We start from the raw sequence: 21,364 nt of genomic DNA, 5'->3' as shown, positions 1-21,364 counted from the left end.
GCACCCCTCGATGCCACCTTGAAAGCCTCACCAAATTTTATCATCACTATATCAAAAATAGTCACAGAAAAAAAATGTGCCGTTTGATTTGGGGTGCTTTGGTGCTCCGAGCTGCAGTTACCCATAGGAGAACAAAAAAGTCATTCCTCTGTCTAAATGTCTTCTCATAGACAAAGAGTCCAGGAAACGAGGACTTAGCAACCATGTTTGCTCGAACTGTGTAGGGACATTTGGGCTAGTTGGTCGAAAGTGCGGAATCTGCTTCCAAATAATTTTCACTTGGTTTAGAAGGGATGGAAGCCCATTGCTCCATTGATGGATTCCCATTGTGGCTGACTCTAAGCCGGAAGTCTAAGCGGAAGAATGAGTCATTACTTCAGAATGGGTTTGTAGAAATGTGGTCCCCTTTGGCTGGGAGCCTTCACGCTGGTAGGAAATGGCGCTTCTTGCAGGTGAGCACTGTTCGCAGCTCCGTGAAGGATGTATTTGCTTTTCATTAAACCATTCAGATAAGGTCTTATTAAAGTGCCAGGTTTTACTTATCTCGCTTCTTATGAAAATGAGCTGGAGAGAAATTTCTACCCTGTTCTTGGAAGATGGTAGTTTTTCCAGTGTCTGATTGAAAAAAAAAATCTGCAGTTCAAAAAGAATGTTTGAAGCAAAAGAAAGAGCTTGGGAAGGCTAGCCAACCTCTCTCCTCTCTCTCTCTCTCTCTCTCTCTCTCTCTCTCTCTCTCTCTCTCTCTCTCTCTCTCATGGAATCTGAAATATAACTAAGTACAAAGAAGATAGGTAAGGAAAGAGGTAGTGGAGGTTTGTGTGAGTCACAACTTGTGTGACAAATGCCACTGAGACAGCATGGAGCAAGCCTTGTTTCTTTTCAGAGTAGCCTCTGCCAACCCTCTTACCCCTCAAGCAGCCCCAGAAGCACAGCCCTTGCTCTCCCAGCCCTGCAAAAGGTTAAACAGTCTGCTGGGTGGCCATTGAGTTGACAGGGTACAGGAGCCCCCAACACGTAGTTTGAGGAGTGGGATTGCAAGGTGGAAGGTGGAAATGAACAGTCAGTTAGGTTGGGACCCAGTGGAGACATTATCGGTCCTGATACAGTTTCAGAAGAACAACACCTAACTGTTCGATCACTCCTTCCCTTTCCATCAGAAAGGGAATTCTGTCCTGCTGGCTAAGGGATCAGTCTAGAAGATTTAATTGTGCTGGGAGTGTGGGGGGAAAACCCATGGGGTGGGCCTTTGAGGTGGCCAATCCAAGGGTCCTGCCTCAGTGTCCCCTCCTGAAAGAATTATTTCCCCTCTCAGGGGCAGCTCTGCCCTGCATGACCCTCACCTGGGATTTTTTTGAGGGAACCAAACACGCAGATTCTAGTGAACCCTTGCTCTGAGAATAAAAAAGAAACCCAATCACTGGCTCAAAATAAATCTGTATAAAATATGGCAACGGCAACCGTTCCTACTGATTTTACTATTGCCAGGATTTCCCCCCTTGTGGGAATCAAGGACGAGTTAGAGTCTTCATATTTTCTCTTAATTCACAGATCACATCCCCTCTTATTGCATAAAGACTAACGAAATCTACTAATGAATAATTATTACTTCATAAGATAAAGGGGAGGGGGATGATCCGCCTGCAAGAGTGGAATGTTAATTTGACCAACGAGGCCAGGCAAGAGGGGAAAATATAAAATAAAACCATTTCAATTTGTTCTTTGCCTCACGCACAATAATCTCTTAGCAGACAGGGACTTTCGCCCACCCCTTGCATTTATAATTTGAGAAGACCAACGGGCTCTAGTCTGGAAGAAGGCCCCTCGAATTCACCTCGAGTTGGCATTTTAGTCTAACAGCTGCGATGGATTCTCTGGTTTAGCCTCGCGGCTTGGGGCTGTCCAGGAGAGGCTGATTCCAGGGGGGAAAGCAGCGCCCCAACACTGCGGGAGGCCCAGGGACCTCTTTCTCGCCCCCTTCCCCCGCAGCACCCCAAACCCTGGCGTGTTCGTCGACCGACCCCAAGCTTCTTAGAAAAGGGGAATCCCTTTTCATGTGTTTATTTGCCAACGTAGTCAGGCAAACAAACCGCCGACTGAAAATCTCCCGGACTCCTCAGGGTCCCAGCTGAGCAGTCTTGTTAATGGTCCAGCTCCTTTGATTGCTGGAGATGTGGGACGCTCACACGCTCGCTCTCCCGCTCCCTCCCCTCGAAGGATTTTAGCAGGCAAAATTTAAATTTTGGCGAGTCCCTCTTTTAAAAAAAGAAAGAAACCCACAACCCTGCCCCTGGACCTCCTTGGCAAATGAGAAGATTCTCAGCATCAGCACCACGCGAGTGAGCGACAGTGAAGCTGTAAGTCAAAATCAATCTCTCTCTCTCTCTCTCTCTCTCTCTCTCTCTCTCTCTCTCTCTCTCTCCTTTCCCTCTGCCCCTCCCCCTTTTCCCTCTCCCCTTCCTCTCTCTCCTTCCCCCCTCCTTCTTTATCCTCCTCCCCCTCCCGACTCCATCGCTCCCTCTTTCCTCTCTAGCATCTCTATCAGAGCATCTTAACCCTCTGTCTTTCATAGAAGTCGACTTTGACCATTCTTGTCACCTTTAGGGGGTGGCGGGGTAGGGTGAGGGGCACCTTCCACTTTAAGAGCGCTCCAATAACAGGCCCAATAAGCCGAGGGGAACCAACACTACTTCCCTGCCTCTCTAAGTGTCTTTAGTTGAAGGCTGATGAACGCTGGGTACTAGCAAACCCGAGGGCGAGGAGAGCCAGGGAGGAGGGACTCTCTTGGGGTGCGGTGGGGGGGAGGGAGAAAGAGAGAGGAAAGAGGAAGAGAGAGAACGAGAGAGGGACAACCACTGCTGTGTGAGTTAGATAATCAGCAAAAATTAAAAAGGAAAAAAAAAAAAGCTGTAGCGACCAGGCAAGAGGGTTTAAAAAAAAAAAAAAAAAGCAACGCGATTGTAGATTGTATGTGAGCGTCTCCGCTCTCGCTCTGCGGGCACCCGAGATTCGCGATGCAGCATCCTCTGACGGGGGCCACCTGCGTGGCACTCCCCAACGTGGGCATGTGTCCCCAGCTCTCGTGTGCCTTGACTTTTATGTACTTACAGCAGGTAAGACGCGCCGCTCTTTCTCGGTGGTGGCAGCTTCTTCTCAGCTTGCTCAGACTGGGTACCGCTTCAGTGGACTGAGTGTTAGGGGGGCCTGGGTTGGGGGGCTTGAGCGTTGGGATGAGCTGGGGTTTGGTGGGAGCCTCTGGTTTTCAGTCAAGTCAAGAGCCTATTATAATTCACCTGTCTGAACACTTTGTGAACGATGATTTCCAACCTAGGGACCGGGAATTTGAAAATGAAAAACTGTTTTTTTCTTTCTTGTGAGCATCTTCTCTCATGTCAGAAGTCCCAGAGGGGAAGGGAGAGGAGATCCCTACGATGCTTGAGAGAGTAGTTTGGGGCTCTGTGAAGATATCCAGATATCCAGGTTCTTATGATTTTAATTCAGCCGTTTTAACGATTGAAACAAAGTGTGTGTGTGTGTGTGTGTGTGTGTGTGTGTGTGTGTGTGTGTGTGTGTGTGTGTGAGAGAGAGAGAGAGAGAGAGAGAGAGAGAGAGAGAGAGAGAGAGAGAGTTTGTGCTTATCTATCCATTCTGTAAGAATCAGAACATTGGGATTTCTGGAGCTTGATACCCCCCACTTTAAAAACAATCTTTGAAACTCCTCACTATTGGGTGGACATGGTCAGAGTTGTCTTGACTGGCCATGGTTTTGTTTGCCTTTTTCGTTGTTTCTGCACCCCTGGCCTTTCCCCTCCCTGGCAGTGGTCTCACTAGGCATGTCTTTTGGCTCCATTCCCGATCAGTGCACATCTGCGACTTTTTTGGATTGGGTTCTTGCTCTGTGTGTCTGCTCTGGGCTTCACTGGGTCTCCTTGCCTCTTGCTAGAAAGGCATCTGCCTAACGCACTACCCCTGGGCTTTGGAAAACGCCTAGCACTGCCCTGCGGGGAGGCAGGCCAGCTGTGTCACGGGGCGGGGTCTGTGACTGTGAGGTGGCAAGCCTTAGCTGGGTTTCGTCTGCTGCTGAGAATTCAGGACCTGACTCCCAGGGGCCTCTGTCCTGTCCTGTGAAGTTCTCACTGGGGTAATCCTTTGCCTGCCTTTCTATGAATTCACTTCAAGGGTATGCTTGGTTAACATGTATGTGTTAACCAAACTTCCTTTGCAAGAATTAAGAGGGCCCCCTTTTCCCCAAAGTATCCCACTTCAATCTGTGCTGCAGGAATATATGTGTTCAGAAAATGCTGGGGTTCTAGTTTGAACATTTAGATAATTTGTTATCAGCTTGGTAGCCTCCAGAAAAAAATGTTTCTTCCACATATTTACTGAGGCTAGTCTTTATTTATTTATTTATTTAAGAAGAGCTCTTTAAAAAGCACCGCGTGAATAAATTGGTTTATGCTTGTATTTGTTTTATTTTGTTTCCGGCTTAGTCAATCATACCAAGAATCATCTCTTAGGAAGAACGTATTGATAATATATGATTCACCAGCCTCTGCCATTTCTTTGCCTCAGCTGTGAATGTGTGTCAAGCGCCTGTGTGTTTCCATCAGTTACCCACCACAAGAACATTCCAGTGAGCCTTGCTTCGGTTGCTAAATCGCAGTTGGACCGAATCAAATTATTAGAATATTCAGAGGTTTTTTATCTTATATTTATGTCTTTCATTTTATTTGTGAATCAATTGGAATGATGTCATTTTACACGTAGAATGCTGTGAGTACTCTCGATGCTTCCTGTGTTGCCGGTATGCACGTCTTTTAATTAATTTGTATTTGTGCCTTCATCATTAAACTGGTTTGTTCATTTAAGGAGAACTTAGGGAGGAAGACCGTGACTTTGAGCAAGAGGCCATTCTTGCTGTGAAAGGATGGGTGTAACATATAGGTCCAAGGTTCCCACTACAGAATGCACCTGCTGTGGAGAGGGAGCCTTACTTAGGAAGCACTGGCAACCATAACAAACATTTAAAGGAGGCTGAATCAACAGCACCGCTCCCCTGGAAGGTAGAAGGAGGACAGTGTTTGAAATGAGCTCTCTGGTGTGTTCTCCCCTTGATACCTTCTGTGAAAGTGGCTGTAACAAAGCAGCAGGGCATGGGGTCAGAACAAGTCTGAGTGACAGAGGTATGTCTCATGGCGGTTTACTAAAATTCTGAAGTATAAGACAGACATTTATTTTTGCTTGTCCTGCTTATAATCACGGTTTTTAGCCACTGCCTCCCTTGCTATCAGAGACTGGTGCCTTGGGGTCATCTCTTTTGGCTTTTTGATGCCTTGATTCAATGTCAGGGTCTTGTGTTATTGTTCTCAGTTAGCAGTTCAGACAGCTGGCTGATTTACAGTGAATTTGGTACCTTTAATCCACACAGAGCACACACCAGTGCACACTGCACATCATCTGCCAGTGTCGAATCCCTATACCCTTGTCTGCTATTAATCTATAGCTAGTAATACTTATCTACATGTTTGATGAACAGAGAGCTAGTTGGTACTTTCAAAGCATATGGATCAAATAGACAAATCAGACTTCACTTATGATTAGCGATACCTTCATTGGAAGCATTTAATTTTGTGTATAGAAAACGGCATACGTCACAAATCACTGTCATCCTAATCACCAGTTATATAAGAAAATAATTAAAATCTTGCTTTCTTATTTTGAAACATTTCTCGCCATGTTTTTATCACCGTGTATGGTCTCGCCTGTTAGGGACAACTGGTGTTCACTGAAAGGTGTTATCTTGGAATGAAGTTTCATGCAGGAACTATTTCCTATCCAGTATGCAAGGAAAATGACTTGGTTATGTGCTTTCATTGGCCTTGGTATTAACATCCTCTCCTCCTTCCTAAACTCTCTCAGATTTGTCCTTAAAACAACTCATAAAAACAAAAAATCTATTAGGATGGCTTACCCTTGGGTACAGACACTGGAATGTTCAAGCAAAAAGCAGTGCAAACCCTTTGCTACAAACACATTATCTCAGACCAGTGCGGTGTCGTCTTTGTGTTTGCACTGTGTGACTTATTCTGTGTTGTTTATTTACATTTTCTAGTAAGTCTCCTTTACATAGATATTTTCCTGAAGTTCATGGTTTCTTCTTTTTTCCCTATTTTCTCTTGTCTCTCTTCCTCTCCTTCCTCTCCCTCCTTTCTTTCCTCCCCCTCCTCTCCTTCCTCCCTATCCTCCCCTTCCTCCTCCCCCCTCCCTCTGTACTAGCATCTAAGCTATTACAGTAGTTGGGAACTGTCAGATGGGATAAAGCTGGGCAGCCCTTTCGGCATCTAGATAGTCTAGCCAATGACGTCATCACTCCCATGTACGCACATATACACACACATGCACCCTTAAACACTGCTGGCATGTTGCGTGGCTTTATAGCTGTAGCCCACTTCTAGATAGAGGGGATGAAGGACTGAAGAAGTGGCTGGCATTTTTTCCTCACTGTTAAGGCAAAGCACATGCTTTGGTTTCAGGTCTCGATGCACCGCAGTGGCCCTTTTCTTTGGCCCCTTTGACGATGACATCTTTCCACAACTAGTCTTCCAGATCATGCATACTCCCAGTGCAGAGTCCTTCCAGAATTCCTGACTGGGAACTCATTTACACATTTTTGCTTTGAGGGAACGTTCTGAATTCCAGTTCCAAATTTGGAGCTTATTATCCGTGAGATCAAAGGAGAATATATTTTGTTGGCTTAATGGGAAACAGCACACACACTCGTGTGCACCATACAGCATATGCACACACACTACGAAATCTCTTAAGTCAAGGAGAACAAACACCAGACACCCATTTCTTGGAATGGAAAGCTGAGACCATAGACAGGACAGATACTATGGTTTGTTTTCTAATGCACCCATTAAGTCCCAGACTCCCAGAGCTGTAGTTCACAGAGTTCTGACTTCATATTGAATACCAGTAGCATATGAACTTACTGCTCCTTGTTTCTACCCCACCCTCAGGATCTCTGGTTCTGTTCCATGAAGCCTTCTCATCTGTCAAAAGCTGTTCACTCCCAACCTTTTAATCAGCCCAAACTTAACAATGAGTCAAATACTTAAAATCCACATTAAAGAGGGGAGGAGAAGGGGACCTCTGAAGTGGCCCACACCACTGTCAATACCCAAAGATGGGTCATTTTTTCCAACCTAATGGTGATGTATGAGCTTTGTTTTAAATAGTGAAGTGGTTTGTACAAAGGGTAATTCCTGGTAAATGAAGCCATTGCTCACGGTGGACACCTTCAGATCGAAAGCAATTGAACTGAAACCCGCACATCAGCCTTTTCTGTCTTTAATTAGAAAGTGCTGTTCAGTGTGGAAACTCACTGGGGTAGAAGGGCTCTCTCCCAGAGGTTGGATGGCAGCGGGGTTGCAGGGGCCGGCCTCCATGCACCAGCCGCGGTTATAAATTTGGGACACATTAGGTAAGGCATAGCGATTATGGCTGCATAGGAAAGTTCAATTCTCATTGCAGTGAGTCCCCTCGCATCTCTCCATCCAATGATTTACAGAGGGGACAAATGACACTTTATCACATTTTTTCTTCTTGGCTTAATCCCATACTGATTTATTAGATAGTGCTGTGGATTGGGGGTAGTCAATAGTGTCAATAATGCAGAAAAGAATTAGGATAGATTATCTTCATGTCTGAATTGTTTAAAGGGATCTAAGTGGCTAGAATGAGCACATTTGCAGGCTTGGCTAGCTGTTTGCCACGAGACGTCTGCCGGCCTCTGTCTTCAGATATGGTCTGCTGTAAATTGTTTGATTAACGAACCCTGCTGGATTTTTTTTTCTTTTCTAACAGAAGAAAGAAGGTATGTGTCACCATTCTGAATAGGGTGAGGCCCAGTGTCCAATGGACAGGGGTGCTTCTTTGCTTCAACCCTGTGGGGAGAGAGGTGTCGTGAAATTGGTTGGCTGCGGGATTACCTAGATTGCCTCTTCGTTAAAGCCACTTAAAGCAACCATCATTTGCAGAAACCATAACGTAGCTGTCTGTCCACAGACGGGAGTCTTCTGTGCCGTCCCTCTCTCTGTCTGCCATTTCGTGGTACGTTGTGTGTCAGAACATGCAAGCCAGCAGCTCTGCCTGAGCTGGGAATGGAGAAAGCCCGTGTCATTAGTGTTCACACACCATCTGTTTTCCTTACAGCTGGCCCTTGAGTGATTGTCCGGTAGCTGATGTGCTGAGGGTAGACAATTGTTTTTTAGGGGTTTCTGATTCATTTCGCCAAGCTCCCTGCCCCAAGAGAAAACATAATGCTTGTTTATTCATACTGGCTGGTAAAAAGCAGTGTAGTTTATCAGGCAAATCATGGTCTTCTGGAAGAGAAAGACATTGTGGTAGTAAACAAAATCAGGTTGGCACATCTGCGCCTAAGGGTGATGGGCATGGGGTAGCATCGTGAGAAAGAGGCAGGGCTGGCAGACATGGGCATAATTGTCCCATCTGCAGAGACTTCTTTAATGGACACAGAGAGGTGTCCCAGTGTGCTGCTTAATTCAATTAAGACAAACATAGAAAGTTCCATTCATCAATAAAGTTGCCTGTTTTCAGTGCTGCTGGAGAAGAGAGAGTCCTGCAGGGCTGAGCTCTGGCCTGTGGCTGTCACCCTGATGTCACTTGCCTTTCCTGGCTCTATTGAGGAAGGGTCTGTGTCAAATGGGGTCAGCTCTTAAGCACAATAGCTTAGAAGGGCCTGGGCTCTTTTACCATGCTGAGTGCAAGTAAGTTGGCAAATTGGGCAGTGGTTACACTGTCTGTCCTTACAGCTGGAAACTATTAGGAGATGGCTTACCCAAGCGTCCCAAATTCAGAGCCCAAGCCCTTCCTTCATAAGGCTAGGAAAGGGGCTATGGCAGAAATGGATGGACTCCTGACTTGGCTTGGGAACTTGTCCCTGTTCTTCTCAGCATATTGCAGCCATGATTGTTTGCTGTTGGCTGAGAAAGAGCAAAAGACCATTTCTGTCCACTGCCTGGGAGCCTCTCCTTTGGATTCTTCTACTGCAGATCCGCATTTCCTGTATTTAATAAGTGTTTGACGGTGTCCAGAGCATCGTCTCAGCTTTGCAGTGAGATTGTTGGGGTCGTTCAACCTTTTCCTAAATTTCACCCCCAATGCCACCCCCCTCAACCTCTGTCTAATGCTAGAAGGACAGTCATTTCTGTGGAAACTGTTTCCAAATGTCGTCGCTATTCTAGAGTGTTACACAGTGTCCATGCGGCTGTGGGGCTGAGGCTCCAGTAAAAGAATGATGTGGATAGAGACGAACCCAGAAAATAGCTTCAGATTAGGGGAGCATAAAGTAGGAGATGAAGAGGTTGAGGTTTGGGGGTGGGAGAGTCTCTGGAGAAGTGATTGTTCTTCTGACCTGAAGTGAAGAATACTGCCCTGGGAAAAGCTAGAAAATTCAGTCTAGGAGTAAACAAGAGAAAGAATGGAGTGAGGTGATGTTAGTGTTAGTGATCATGTGTCGGAAGTGCAATTGTGTAGACCTGTACTCCGTACCCAGCACCTGCCGGACGTCGGGACCAAGTAGGTTTGTTGACACATGTCTAAAATCTACAGCACAGGGAAGGCAGAGATCAGAGGATCCTTGGATCTTTCTAGCCAACTAAATTAGATTTCCAGGCCAGTTCCAAGCCAGAGAAAGACCCTGCAACTCAAAAAAAAAAAAAAAAAAGTGCGCAGTGCCAAGGAGTGAAACAGGTTGTTTTCTGACCTTCGCACACACACATATGTGATTGTACCAGCACGTACACACACACACACACACGCACACACACACACACACACACACACACACACGTAATTACTCTCAGCTACAATAGACACTGTGGCAACCTCACCCTTAGACACACAGAGACGTCAAGCAGTGGAAATGGGTTTTATACAGAGTGATCCAGTTTCTGAGGACAGAGTCTGAGTCGGTCTTGTCTCACATCATTTTGAAATGAGGTGGAGGGTCGAAAAGTGAACTAAAGGGAAGAAAATCATTCCAGCATTGTGGTCTGGTGCCTGTGAGGTGTGGACCCAAGACAGTGACAGTGAGGAGGAAGAGGGCTTTGATCAAACAGCTAAGGAATAATATTCTCCACGAGACGCCAAGGTTCCTGGTGACAACCATGTAATCATGTCATGGGACATATATGATGAATGAGACACACACGGTCTATTCTTTCTCCACCTTCAGGTTTTTGCTGTGCTGAAATAAGCCGTTCCTTCCTTGCTTTGAGCAACCTAATAATTACTGCAGGTGGCATAGCTTTCCTAGTTTTGTAATAAACCTACTTTGAAGTGGGCACGTTTTATTTTCATTTAAATGGTGATAAGTTTTCCAGTATCCATGGAAATCAACCGTCACTCCCATACTTGCCCACGGATTCCAGGTTTATAGCCTTCGCATGGTATGTACATGCGTGTACATATGCTCACTTACTGTGTCACTTGAGGGTAAGCCTAGGGCCTAATACATGTCAGGCCAGTGATTTACCACCGATTTTCGTCTTCCGGCCTGCTTTTACATTTTATTCTGAAACAAAGTCTTAGTAAATTGCCCAGGCTGGTCTTGAACTTAGATTCCTCCTATCTCAGTCACCCTCATTGTTGAAATGGCAGGCCTTGGCTACCACTACTCTCAGCTTCTTCTGTGCATACTGAGCTCCCATACGGTGCCAGATGCCCTCAGGAAGCAAAGCGGAGGGCTCCTATCTCTGGGAGCGTCTTAGCATCGTTAACCCTTATGATAACACTGCATTTACACACACATCAGCTTGGTCCATAACATGTTTTAGGAATCTTCTGTGATGCCTTACAGAAGAATTACATCTCCCTCCCTCCCTCCCTCCCTCCCTCCCTCCCTCCCTCCCTCCCTCCCTCCTTCCCTCCCTCCCTTCCTCCCTTCCTTCCTTCCTCCCTCCCTCCCTCCCTCCCTCCCTTCCTCCCTCCCTCCCTCCCTCCCTCCCTCCCTTCCTCCCTCCCTCCCTCCCTCCCTTCTTTCCTCTGGTCCACTATGCAAAGAGAAAGGCTATATAATGAACTTACAGCTCTCTTCATGTCACTTCTCCATCCCTCTGCCCAGACAGCCACCCACAGCAAAGGAAGACATCCTGTACTTAATGATCAGAGTATTCTGAGGGCTCTGAGACAATAGACTGAGTCACAAGGCTGCTGCTGTGGCCCTTAGTGCTCACCAAGGCCCTAGTGGCTGGACAGTTGCCCCTCGTTTTGATCTTTTTTTCTGGTTGGTTCGGTACATACAGAATAGGAAGCAGAGCAGGAATGCCGTGAATTCAGAAGGCCAGTGTGTGTTCTCAGAGGCTTAATGACTATTTTTCTTTTCCTTCTATGGCTGTGGAACAAAGTACAGGCGGTTTTTAGGATTTAAGGGCCTCAGATTTCCCCGGACTCCAGAGTAAAATACAAGGAGGCTTTTGGCTTAATGAGTCTTTTCTTTTCCTTGGTGGCAGATGTTTGCCTGGCACTCACCTGGAGAACGGGATTTTTCTTATTGGAAATAGCAGCAAGCATCTGTGGTGTTCCTTCCGGGAGAACTGCTTTCTGAGCTGGGCTTAGGTAGCGCTCAGCTCTTTGGAGAGGATCTGGGCTGAGAGACGATGTCCCTCTCCTGGAATATTTCAGGAACAATGAGCAGCAATTATGGGGTCTTAGGCTGGGAGAGAGTCTTTCCAATCGACATGCAAACACTGGTTTTCCCTTAGAAGTCTGGGTGCCCAACCCTCAAACACGGTCTGCTAAAATGCAGGTGTCTCTTGCCCTTGTGTAGACCAGGCTCTGGGGCTTAATCCTAACGCTGTTATTCATGAGCTGATCTGACTGAATTGAGCAAGTCACTTAACTTGATTTGGACCTTAATTGCTTCTTCGGAAAAAAAATCGAGACGAGAATGGCCATTTTATATTGTTCTTAGGGAGGTGAAGTGGGCTACCACTCAGGGCTTGAGATGCAGCAAATAACCCGTAGATACTCAAGGTATGAAAAAAGGCAGATCCTAATGTAGATGTTAAGAGCTAGAGAAGTGTTTTAAGGTAAGGGAGGGTCTGCCACTGGAAGCTTCCCACTTCTCTTTGCATTCTTCCTGAATGGGAATGCCTACGTACTCATGGCCTGTTGAGGTTACAGGTACCAGCAATGGAGGGCCACTCGGGGTCTCTCATTCATCTTGTCTCCTCAGTTCTCTGCTTCCCTTCCTCTTTCTGGTCTTTCCTGCTGCTGGAGGTGGTTGTGATAGGACTGCATAGCTCAATTAATGCTCTACGGCAGGAAGAGGGAAAGTAAAAAGCACCTTGCTCCTGTCAGTAGCAAAGTTATTTACTCTCAAAAGCTGACAGAATCACACTGCAGGAGCTTCATTTATTTCTATTCAGAATGTCCTGGTGCCCTGGCGCTGGAGACTCAGGACGCGGAAGTGCTGATGCGGATTCCAGTAGGCTTCAGCACCCCGAGTGGCTGCTCACAGCGGGGAGCATCAGGAGGAACCTTGGTGGGCTTGGGGTGCCTGGGGTGACTCTGGTAGCAGAGTAAGCGCCCTAGCTAGGGATTGCTAAAACAGACAGGTTCATTCTCAGTCCTTCAGAGGCAGAAGAGCCCCTGCTGTCTGACTGTTTGTGCCTTTTATTCTGGGAACATAAGAGCAAGGTGTAAGGGACTCCATCTGGGTCACGCCTGGAGTTTCTGGAAACACAAAGGCATCTCCTACAATCAGCTCTGTGCTGGCTTCCCCATCCATCGCCTCTGCTTACATGGGCTGACAGGCTCGCTCATCCAGATAATCTGCAGAAAGCTGCGCATTTGTTTTTCCTTTTTCGCTTTCTTCTCTCTTTTTCCCCCCCAACTTCCACACCTTCCTCTCTAAGGAGTCCGAGAAGCTGCTGAAAGCAGGAAAGGAATGAAGTCTTTGCCTGTTGGTGCAATTTCAGTTCTGTCCACTAGGGGTCTCTGTGCCAAACTCAGGATTCCCCACACTTTGTTTTTATTATTGTTGTATCCCTCCACCCCCACCCCGTCCCCTTCTTCTCTTTCGGATCAGTTTAGGAAAGGGAGCCCTTTCTGTAAACAGGAAGAGATACTGTGAGTCCACTGAGGGGACCAGAGAATTTCGCCGTCCTCAGCACCATGATGACAAGGGCATAATTAAAATAGTGACATAATCGATAACGTTTATGGAGTTCTGGGTGACAAGCACATGACTCAGCGTATTTACGCAGATTATCTCTTTTAATCTTACACACTGGCCTCCAGGGAGTCGGTAGATTTACTTCTTCTTCTGTTATTTTTTACTGTTTTCTTTGTGAGGCAGAGTCTTGCTTTGAAGTACAGCCTGGCATCCAACTCATAGCAATCCTCCTGCCTCAGCATTCTAGCGCTGGGATTATAGCTGTGTAACAGCAAGTCCAACTCAGGCTTCACATGCCTAGATACCTTTCTTTCCTCCTTCTTTTCTTCTTTCCTCCCTCCCTTCCTTCTTTCATTCTTTTGTTCTTTAACATACAGAACAAAAGCTCAGGTGGGAGAGTTAATATTTAAAGTCAGGAGTGTTCTTCCTCCAGAGCCCACACCCAAACACTAGTCTGCAGTGAGCTGCCTGTCCTTCCTCACCCTGCCATGGAGGGTTCTGGTGCAACTTGATTTATGAGGCCTGTGCCAGGCTGTTTGTGCAAGCAGCCCTACTAACCACACTGTCCCTTGACTTTTGCTTTTAAAGGAATGACTTGTTAGAAATGGGGTTGTTCTGAGCATCCTTCCTCCTCTGGTTTCACATTAGTAAGCTATGAGAAGCTCGGCCTCTTTAGTTCAGACTGACCTCACACTCACAATGTGACATAGTCTGACCTTAAGCTCATGGCAGTCCTCCTGCCTCAGCCTCCTGAGTGCTGGGATTACAGGCATGAGCCATATGATTTTATCTTAACTCATTAGGTTTATTGGTTTGTATTTTAGGACACTTAGTGAGCCTTGGACTTACAGAGGTTTCGAAGAGAAACTGAGAGGCTACGAGGCCACACCCACAGACGTGTTTCTGCAAAGCCAATTCCAGCCCCCCAAACCCTCCTTGAACTAAATCTCTTCAGCTAGCAGGGAATGCAGTTCCTGCCTGGCTCCGTCTATATTAATGATTTATAAGCCACACCGCTGCTTTTGTTCACGAGCAGGGCCTTGTCCTGTTCATAAAGGCATTTCAGGGAGTGGGGTCCTGGCTGGCCATGCTGTTAGCTTGCTCCTGTGAAGGCTGCTTCATAAATCAAAAGAGCCTGGTACTTTACTGCCTCTGAGCTCTGAGACGGTGTGTGCATGTGTGCACAGTCTGAATGCCTGTGTGCTTGCTCAAACCGGTGCGAATCAGACCCACTGAGGGACGACTGCTTTGCCTTTCCATAAAGAATGAATGAAGGAGGAGATTCAACTGTCTTAGAGATGCTTCGGGATAAAGGGCTTGGCTTCCTAGTAGCTTCCTGGCCCCGTTTGCCTCTCATTTCATGCTTAGGCCTTTTGGTGTTGCTCCTGAAAATGGGCAGGTGATACTTTATTAGCATAAAGACGTAAAAACCCCATTAGAATCCTCTTCTGTCTGCATCATCAGAACCTGCAGAAGAGGCAGGAAGGGAGCTGACTGAAGGCTAATGCCACTCATTCACTGCAAGCCAACACACAGCTTCCTGTGCTCTTTAAACGATGGCTTTGGGGGTGTTTTAAAGAATTGGTACAATTTCATTTACTCACCAGAATGGAGTTCTGCCTTGTTTTGAACAAGTGGGAGTGTTTTTGATGTGGGCCTGGAATACTGGATCTAGGAAACTTCCTTGAAGTGCGAGGTACAGCACTCTGATTTTAAGCCTGGGGGTTGTTTGTTTTGCTTTTACTGATAAAACGAAGTTATGGTAACCTGGCTTGTTCGGAGTTGCGAATTCTTCATGGCATGCTCAGAGAGCAGCGTTATGGTCTCATTCATCTCTTGGTTTGTTTTCATTCTGGACTGCATTTTCTTAATCCTATTATGTGTGCCTGGGGTTTTCCTCCCCACCGTAAAACGAAGAAGAAGGCAAAACCGGGGTAGGACCCAGTAGGAGCTAGAATGGAGAACCAAGAATATTTAGGAAACTCAAGCGATACTTTAAGGGCTCTACCCAAGAAGATGGCGTTTGGGTAGATGAAATACTGACTTTCCAGGTGCAGTTACTAGAGGGAAAGGAAACGACTGTTTAAAGTTCTTAGGAAACGAGCGGGCAGCTGAGAAGGCTCCTCACCTGAGAATCAAAGGCGCACACTAACGCTGAAGGTCCACTCTGCCTCCCACCCAGAACATGGGCGCCAATCTCTTTGATAAATATCAAAATTGGGGTGCTAACCAGTTTCTCATCAACATTTATGGATATAAAAAATAAATTACTGTGTTTTTGACACGACCTCATGTGTCAGTCAGCAGTCACAAAATTGAGACAGATTCGTTGAGAACGACTGACTTCCACTACACGGTCTTCCTGAAAAGCAGAGGGCAGGATGAATGTAGATTTACATAAGTAAAGAAAAGATTTTGCTATGTTTCTGCAGGACCGGAAATACAATCTAGCATTTCAGATCGAGAAAGCAGGTGCCCAGAAAGGGACTCCGATGATCCTATTGTGCGTGTCTCTGTGTCTGTGTTTGTCCTCTATTCTCTGAACCCGCCAGTGCCTCGTTGTCTTTAATTATGTCTACGAGGCACAAGACGGCAGTCAACATCTGCTCCTTTGTTTACTTGGCTAACATATAGCTTTGATGGCTTATTAAACAATCTATTTTTCAAACCCAAAACAGAGAAACCAGCCGAACCCATATTATGGCATTCTATAAAGACCCATTATGCAATTAGCACTTGGGATTTGTGCAAAGCTGGTGATTCACCCAAATAAACAGCCCTCTGTTCCGATCGCTTTTGATGGCATCATGGAAAATATCAATTTAGAAAAAAAGTCATAAAAATCTGACCACATTTCCTCCTTCATCATCATGTCTACCAAGATGATGATCTGTTGGTGGAAGAAGCAGATTCTTCACTCTTTTATAGCATGCATGCGTGTGTGTGTGTGTGTGTGTGTGTGTGTGTGTGTGTGTGTACATGACAAAGGTGTGCAGCTATGGAAAACAGGCTTCTGAGAGTGCCTAGGGCGCTTACAGGAGGAAAGAAATGCTGGCTTTTAACCCCTAGTGGCATATACTTAGCACAACATGATCTAGTAATAAAACCTACTGAGACAGGATTTGAAGAGCATATGAGGCCCACAACAACCAAATCAATTCAGACGAAGCCAGATGGCTAGGTGCTTAGAGGTGGGTGCTGCCAAGACCAACCATGGAGTGCAATGCCCAGGACCCATATGGTGGAAGAATAGGGTCAACTCCTATAACTATTCTTTGACCAGCACCCCACATACACACAGGTGAGAGAGGTCTGGCTTTGGATCCTAACTATGTCACAAATCTTACAGAATTATGAGTATCTATTTGGGCATAATTACGAACTATTGTAGACTTTGGTTTCCACATTTGAATAGAAAAGGTTATAGGATAGGGAGCATAGCATTGTTGGGAACACTAACGTGAAGTGGGTTGTACAGGATCCAGCTTGATATCCAACTATAGGCAAAGCTCTGCAAATGATGTCTGCACTCTACTCTTATTGGTGGTACTAAAGAGAGAAGTGGCAGTGGGAGAGTTTAGTGCCCGTGATTCCATAGATTTGAGGCTCTTAGTGGCAGTGGTGGAGACACAACGCTGTCGGCTATGCAGTGGAGGTGAGGTTCCTGGTGATGGTGGCATCGTGGGCTAGCAGATGACAGTGGGAATGAGCATGGTGATGATGGTGAGGAGGAGTTGAAGGCTGTGGTAGTAATAATCAGAGAAACAGAGGTGTCGAAGAACGTGGTAGTGGAAATGCAGGCCAGCGCCCTCTTGGTGATGGTGGATGGGACAGTAGACGTTGATGATGGTGACTGTCGTTGAGAGGCTTGTGGTAAGATTAAGATGGTGGCTATGGTGGCTATGATGTCATAGCAGGTGACACTAGAGATGGAGGTGGTAGTAGACATATTGGTTGTAGGAGACATTGATGTTCATGGCGATAGTGGAATGATGTAGAGGTGGGTGACAATGACGATGGAGATAGAAATTATGATTGAGGTGCTCATGGTGAGGTCAAGATGGTAGTAACAGTGGCTATAGTGGAAGGGTAGGTGTTGCTATAGGTAACAGTGATCAATAGATGATGGTAACACATACAACATAGTAGAAGAGTTTCACCTATGAGCTCCTAGGAGCCATTTTCCTTTCTGCCCATGCTGCTTTTCTCACCTCAGTCACTGTGAGACTGAACCAATTACAGGAGCTAGGGTACTCATGTTCAGTCACTGTGAGAATGAACTGAGTTCATATTTGTAAAACAAACCCGAATGCTTGCTGCTCTCAACAAACCGGTGAACACAGAGAGTGTTGGTTAAACAAAGTCCTGGCACGTAATATAGCCTCAAAGGCAGAAAAGGTACCTCATGGCTTCTGTCAGCTTCTTCTCTTTTCATTTGGCTTTTCAGAGCAGGCAAGAGTGGGCCACCTACCCCCTCCCTCCAGGAGTCCTGTGTCTCTGTCTCCTCCTGTGTTCTGTGCAGAACAGGTGTGTGGTGTTCCAGAGTTCTGCCGGAGTGCAACATGAAAAAAGGCTCCGAGTCATCATAAAAATAACACCAAGGCTGCTCCATAAGGCAGGCAGATGAACATACCGTTAGCCAGCATGATAAAAAGCTATAGCAAATGTTGAGTCCCAGTGGGAGGGGACAGACATATGGGGACCCACTATACCAAAACTGGACATCACTGCTGATTTTTAAGTGGTTAAGTCAGACCATTCCAGGGCCAAGGTTTTGTTTTTTTCCTTCCTCCCTCTCTTCCTCCTTCCTTCCTTCCTATCTTCCTTCCTGTTTGTCTGTTTTTCTCTCTCTTTCTTCCTTTCTTCCTTTCTTTCTCTCTCTCTCTCTCTTTCTTTCTTTCTTTTTTCTCCTTTCTAAATTTATCCTTTAGTTCCTTTTCAGCCCTGTGTTCTATTTTGGTCCTAAAAGGCACATTCATCTTTGAGGCCAGCCATAGAGTCTCCAGGGAGTTAAGATCTGTATGGTAATTCTGAAACAAATGTATGTCCTAGACTCTGTGAATCCCCACCTTCGCCTCCAAGCATGGAGATGAAAACAGACAAAGAGGCATATTCTGAAGGTCTGATATGTTGATCTCAGACACGTGATGGCATCTGTAGAAGAGACAGGCAACCCTCCATGCTACGAATTATTTGAAAATATGTGGAGAGAGGGGCATCTGTTTTCTGTCAATGTTTATGTGCCTGGGCACAAATAGAGGGGTGACTGTGCCATGGGTTTGATAGCTCCAAGGCAGTGGTCCTTCCCCAGAAGGACATTTTAGAATTCTCACTTACTGCCCACGGAGTCTTTCTGGGGACTTCGAGGTCTGAGGCTATATTATGTAGGTACCCGAATGGGGAACAAGCTTCTTAGTGGTACCCAGGAAAGGGGAGAGAGGATTGGAAATCAGTCAGGTGTGGAGTTGAAGACTAGACCTGTCACTCATGTAGCCTTGAGTGGTTCCCGTGCTCTCCTGTGTAGAAGGGGCCCTTTGAGTACTTCTGAGACCATGGAATTGTTAGAAAGATTGAGCCACAGTCTTCTGGTGATGAGAATTGTATCCTATGTACATTGAGTTCTAAGGAAGATTTTGAGCCTGGGGTTTGGGTGGCATAGGTCTGGACTTCCACTGTTCTGGGGGAAGCAGAACAATTGTAAGTTCAAAACCAGCTTAGAATACATACACACACACACACACACACACACACACACACACACATATATGTGTGTGTGTGTGTGTGTATGTATTTATATGTATATATTATATACACATATATATGTATATGTGTGTGTGTGTGTGTGTGTACAAGAAAACAATCAAAATCAAAGTTTGTATTTAAAAATGAGCAAGGGCTAGAAAGATGACACAGTAGGTGAAGTGCTTGGTATACAAGTTTGAGGACTAGACTGAGATCCCTACAACACACTTTAAAAAGCCAGGCATGGTGGTACATGCTTGTAATATTATATCCAGGAAGGTTGGAGAGGTGCAGATCCTTGGGGTTTACTAGTGAGTCAGCCTAACCTTATCAGGAGAATATGAGGTACCTGAAAGAATCTGTCTCCAAAACAAGGCAGAGGGTGCATAAGGAAGGACACCATAATTGACCTCTGACCTTTATACACTGTTCACATATAACATGTGTACAGTACAGCTGTATACATATAAATGATAGGCAGATATAGAGGTATAGAAAAGATAGGATAAGTAGATGAGATAGAAATAGATGAGAGAGAGAGAGAGAGAGAGAGAGAGAGAGAGAGAGAGAGAGAGAGAATTTTTTAAAGGTCCAGTTTGCTGTTTTGGCTTGATTTGATATAGTTTGTTCTTTGGTTTTCTCTGTGTAGCTCTGGCTATCCTGGAACTCAGTCCTGTATACCAGGCTGCCCCCAAACTCAGAGCCCTACCTACCTTTTCCTCCCAAGTGCTGGACCTAAAGTTGTGCTCCACCACTGCCCCACCAGGCTTCCCTTTTTCGAATGTATGGGTTTGCAGTATTTCCTAGCCATTTTTAGATCATTCTTAAATATGTTGTGAGGTCAGGAGCCCAATTCCAGCAAAAATGAGAAATTATTGATTCAGGACAGATCATAGTATGAGTAGTCACTTCATGCTAAGACCTGGGTTTTACGTACAACAATTTGATACTTCAAAAACGGTCTGACACCCAAGGGTTGTTAAAACATTGTTGTATTCTTTAGTGATTTTCTCACCTAAGAGTATGATCACCCTCTGTATATAAGAGAATTAATTGAGTTTCAGAGAGGGTAAGTAAATTGTCTAGGGCAACACAGATGGGAACTGTTAGGGTCAGACCTTGGCTTTACTCTCTAAGTTCACAGTCAATACATATATAATACATAGCTGTTATGATAGAAAATTAGGGTTTTTTTTAATTAGGGTTTTTTTAATGAGTAAATTAAAGTAAAGATCTTAAGGAAACACACACACACACACACACACACACACACACACACACACACACACACACACACCTTCTCACACCCCTTCTTAAGATTTTGGAGACTGTGAGTTATATAATCTCTCTTTGCTCGGTGTCTCTATCAGAAGTATAGGGTTAGTAATAGGATTTAGCTTATAGAGCTGTTATTAAGATTAAATGAGTTAATAAACAAGGAGGTTAGAAGGTGCCTGGCAAATAATAAATAGTGTCCATGGCTTGTTAGAAACGATCTAAAAATAGATGCTAATGTAAGAGCCATAGAGGAAATGAGGCCACTCAGGGTGGCTCTGCCTCTGATGTCCCTGGTGTGTCCCAGAAGGACACTGCTAATCTGGGAAGTTGGAATCCCACCTGTCAGAGGCTCTTGCTTCCCACCAGCTGCCTGGTCATGACATTGAGGAGAAAATGTCCAGCAGCAATCTGCTCTCCAGCAAGCCTTCAGCGGAGTGTGAGCCAGCCAGCCCAGTAGAAAGTAGCTCTGGGCACTGATGTCTTCTTCTGAGTCCATATTGTGTGAGTTATGAACACAAGCATATAGCCCATTTTAACACATTCCTCATGCCACTGGGTGATTGTCCTGTGATGCTTGTCACCCTCTCTCTGGTTTGATGGTATTGTTTGCCAGCCTGAACCTGAAGGGAACATTCCATCAGAAAGAAGGCATACCCTGGTTCGTCCCCATAGTCTTGTTTGCTGTTGCTGGGACAACACCCCCCCCCAAAAAGTGACTTAAGGGTAGAAGGGATTATTTAGATCACACTTTCAGGTTACAGTCCATTTCTTTGGGGTAGTAAAGGTAGCAGATCCTGGACACACTTGATCACATCCACAACTGAGAGCAGAGAGAAAGTGGAGGTGTGGCCACTTGTGCTCAGCATGTTTGCTCTTCCCTTTATAGAGTTCAGGAACCAAGCCTAGGGAATGGAGCCACCCCCTTTGGAGTTTCCATGTTTGTTAGCCTAATCAAGACAATTTATCAGACATACCCACAGGCCAACCTGATCTAGACAGTCCATCCTTGATTGCCATCTCCAAGGCAATCCTAGATTGTATCAAGTTCACAATTGAAGCCATCACAGCTTTCTTACCACCTTGAATTCCTACCCCGTGCCAAGCTGTGGATGGGCCTTCCTAGCAGGAGGTCTGGGTCCTCAG

At 45.7% G+C, this 21,364-nt stretch overlaps 1 protein-coding gene across 31 annotated transcripts in view; it reads left to right on the top strand.

Moving 5' to 3' along the window:
- Rbfox1 (RNA binding fox-1 homolog 1) overlaps window positions 1-21,364 on the top strand; it is a 2,095,840-nt gene that overhangs the window by 1,720,815 nt on the left and 353,661 nt on the right. For 2 of the 31 annotated variants that reach the window (XM_063268877.1, XM_039085822.2), the window contains exon 1: window positions 2,421-3,110. The exons of 22 other annotated variants lie outside the window; for them this stretch is intronic. In XM_063268877.1, coding sequence (XP_063124947.1) covers window positions 3,012-3,110 — 99 coding nt within the window. In that variant the 5' untranslated portion in view covers window positions 2,421-3,011. Of the gene's footprint in view, window positions 1-2,414; window positions 3,111-21,364 lie in introns of those variants that run through there. 7 more of the 31 variants (XM_039085833.2, XM_063268860.1, XM_063268869.1 and 4 more) reach the window with 5 other exon arrangements.

This window comes from Rattus norvegicus, chromosome 10, assembly GCF_036323735.1.
Source record: "Rattus norvegicus strain BN/NHsdMcwi chromosome 10, GRCr8, whole genome shotgun sequence".
In the NCBI taxonomy this organism is placed as follows: domain Eukaryota; kingdom Metazoa; phylum Chordata; class Mammalia; order Rodentia; family Muridae; genus Rattus; species Rattus norvegicus.
Note: the sequence above shows the minus strand (reverse complement) of the source record. Positions and strands in the feature narration are given on the sequence as shown.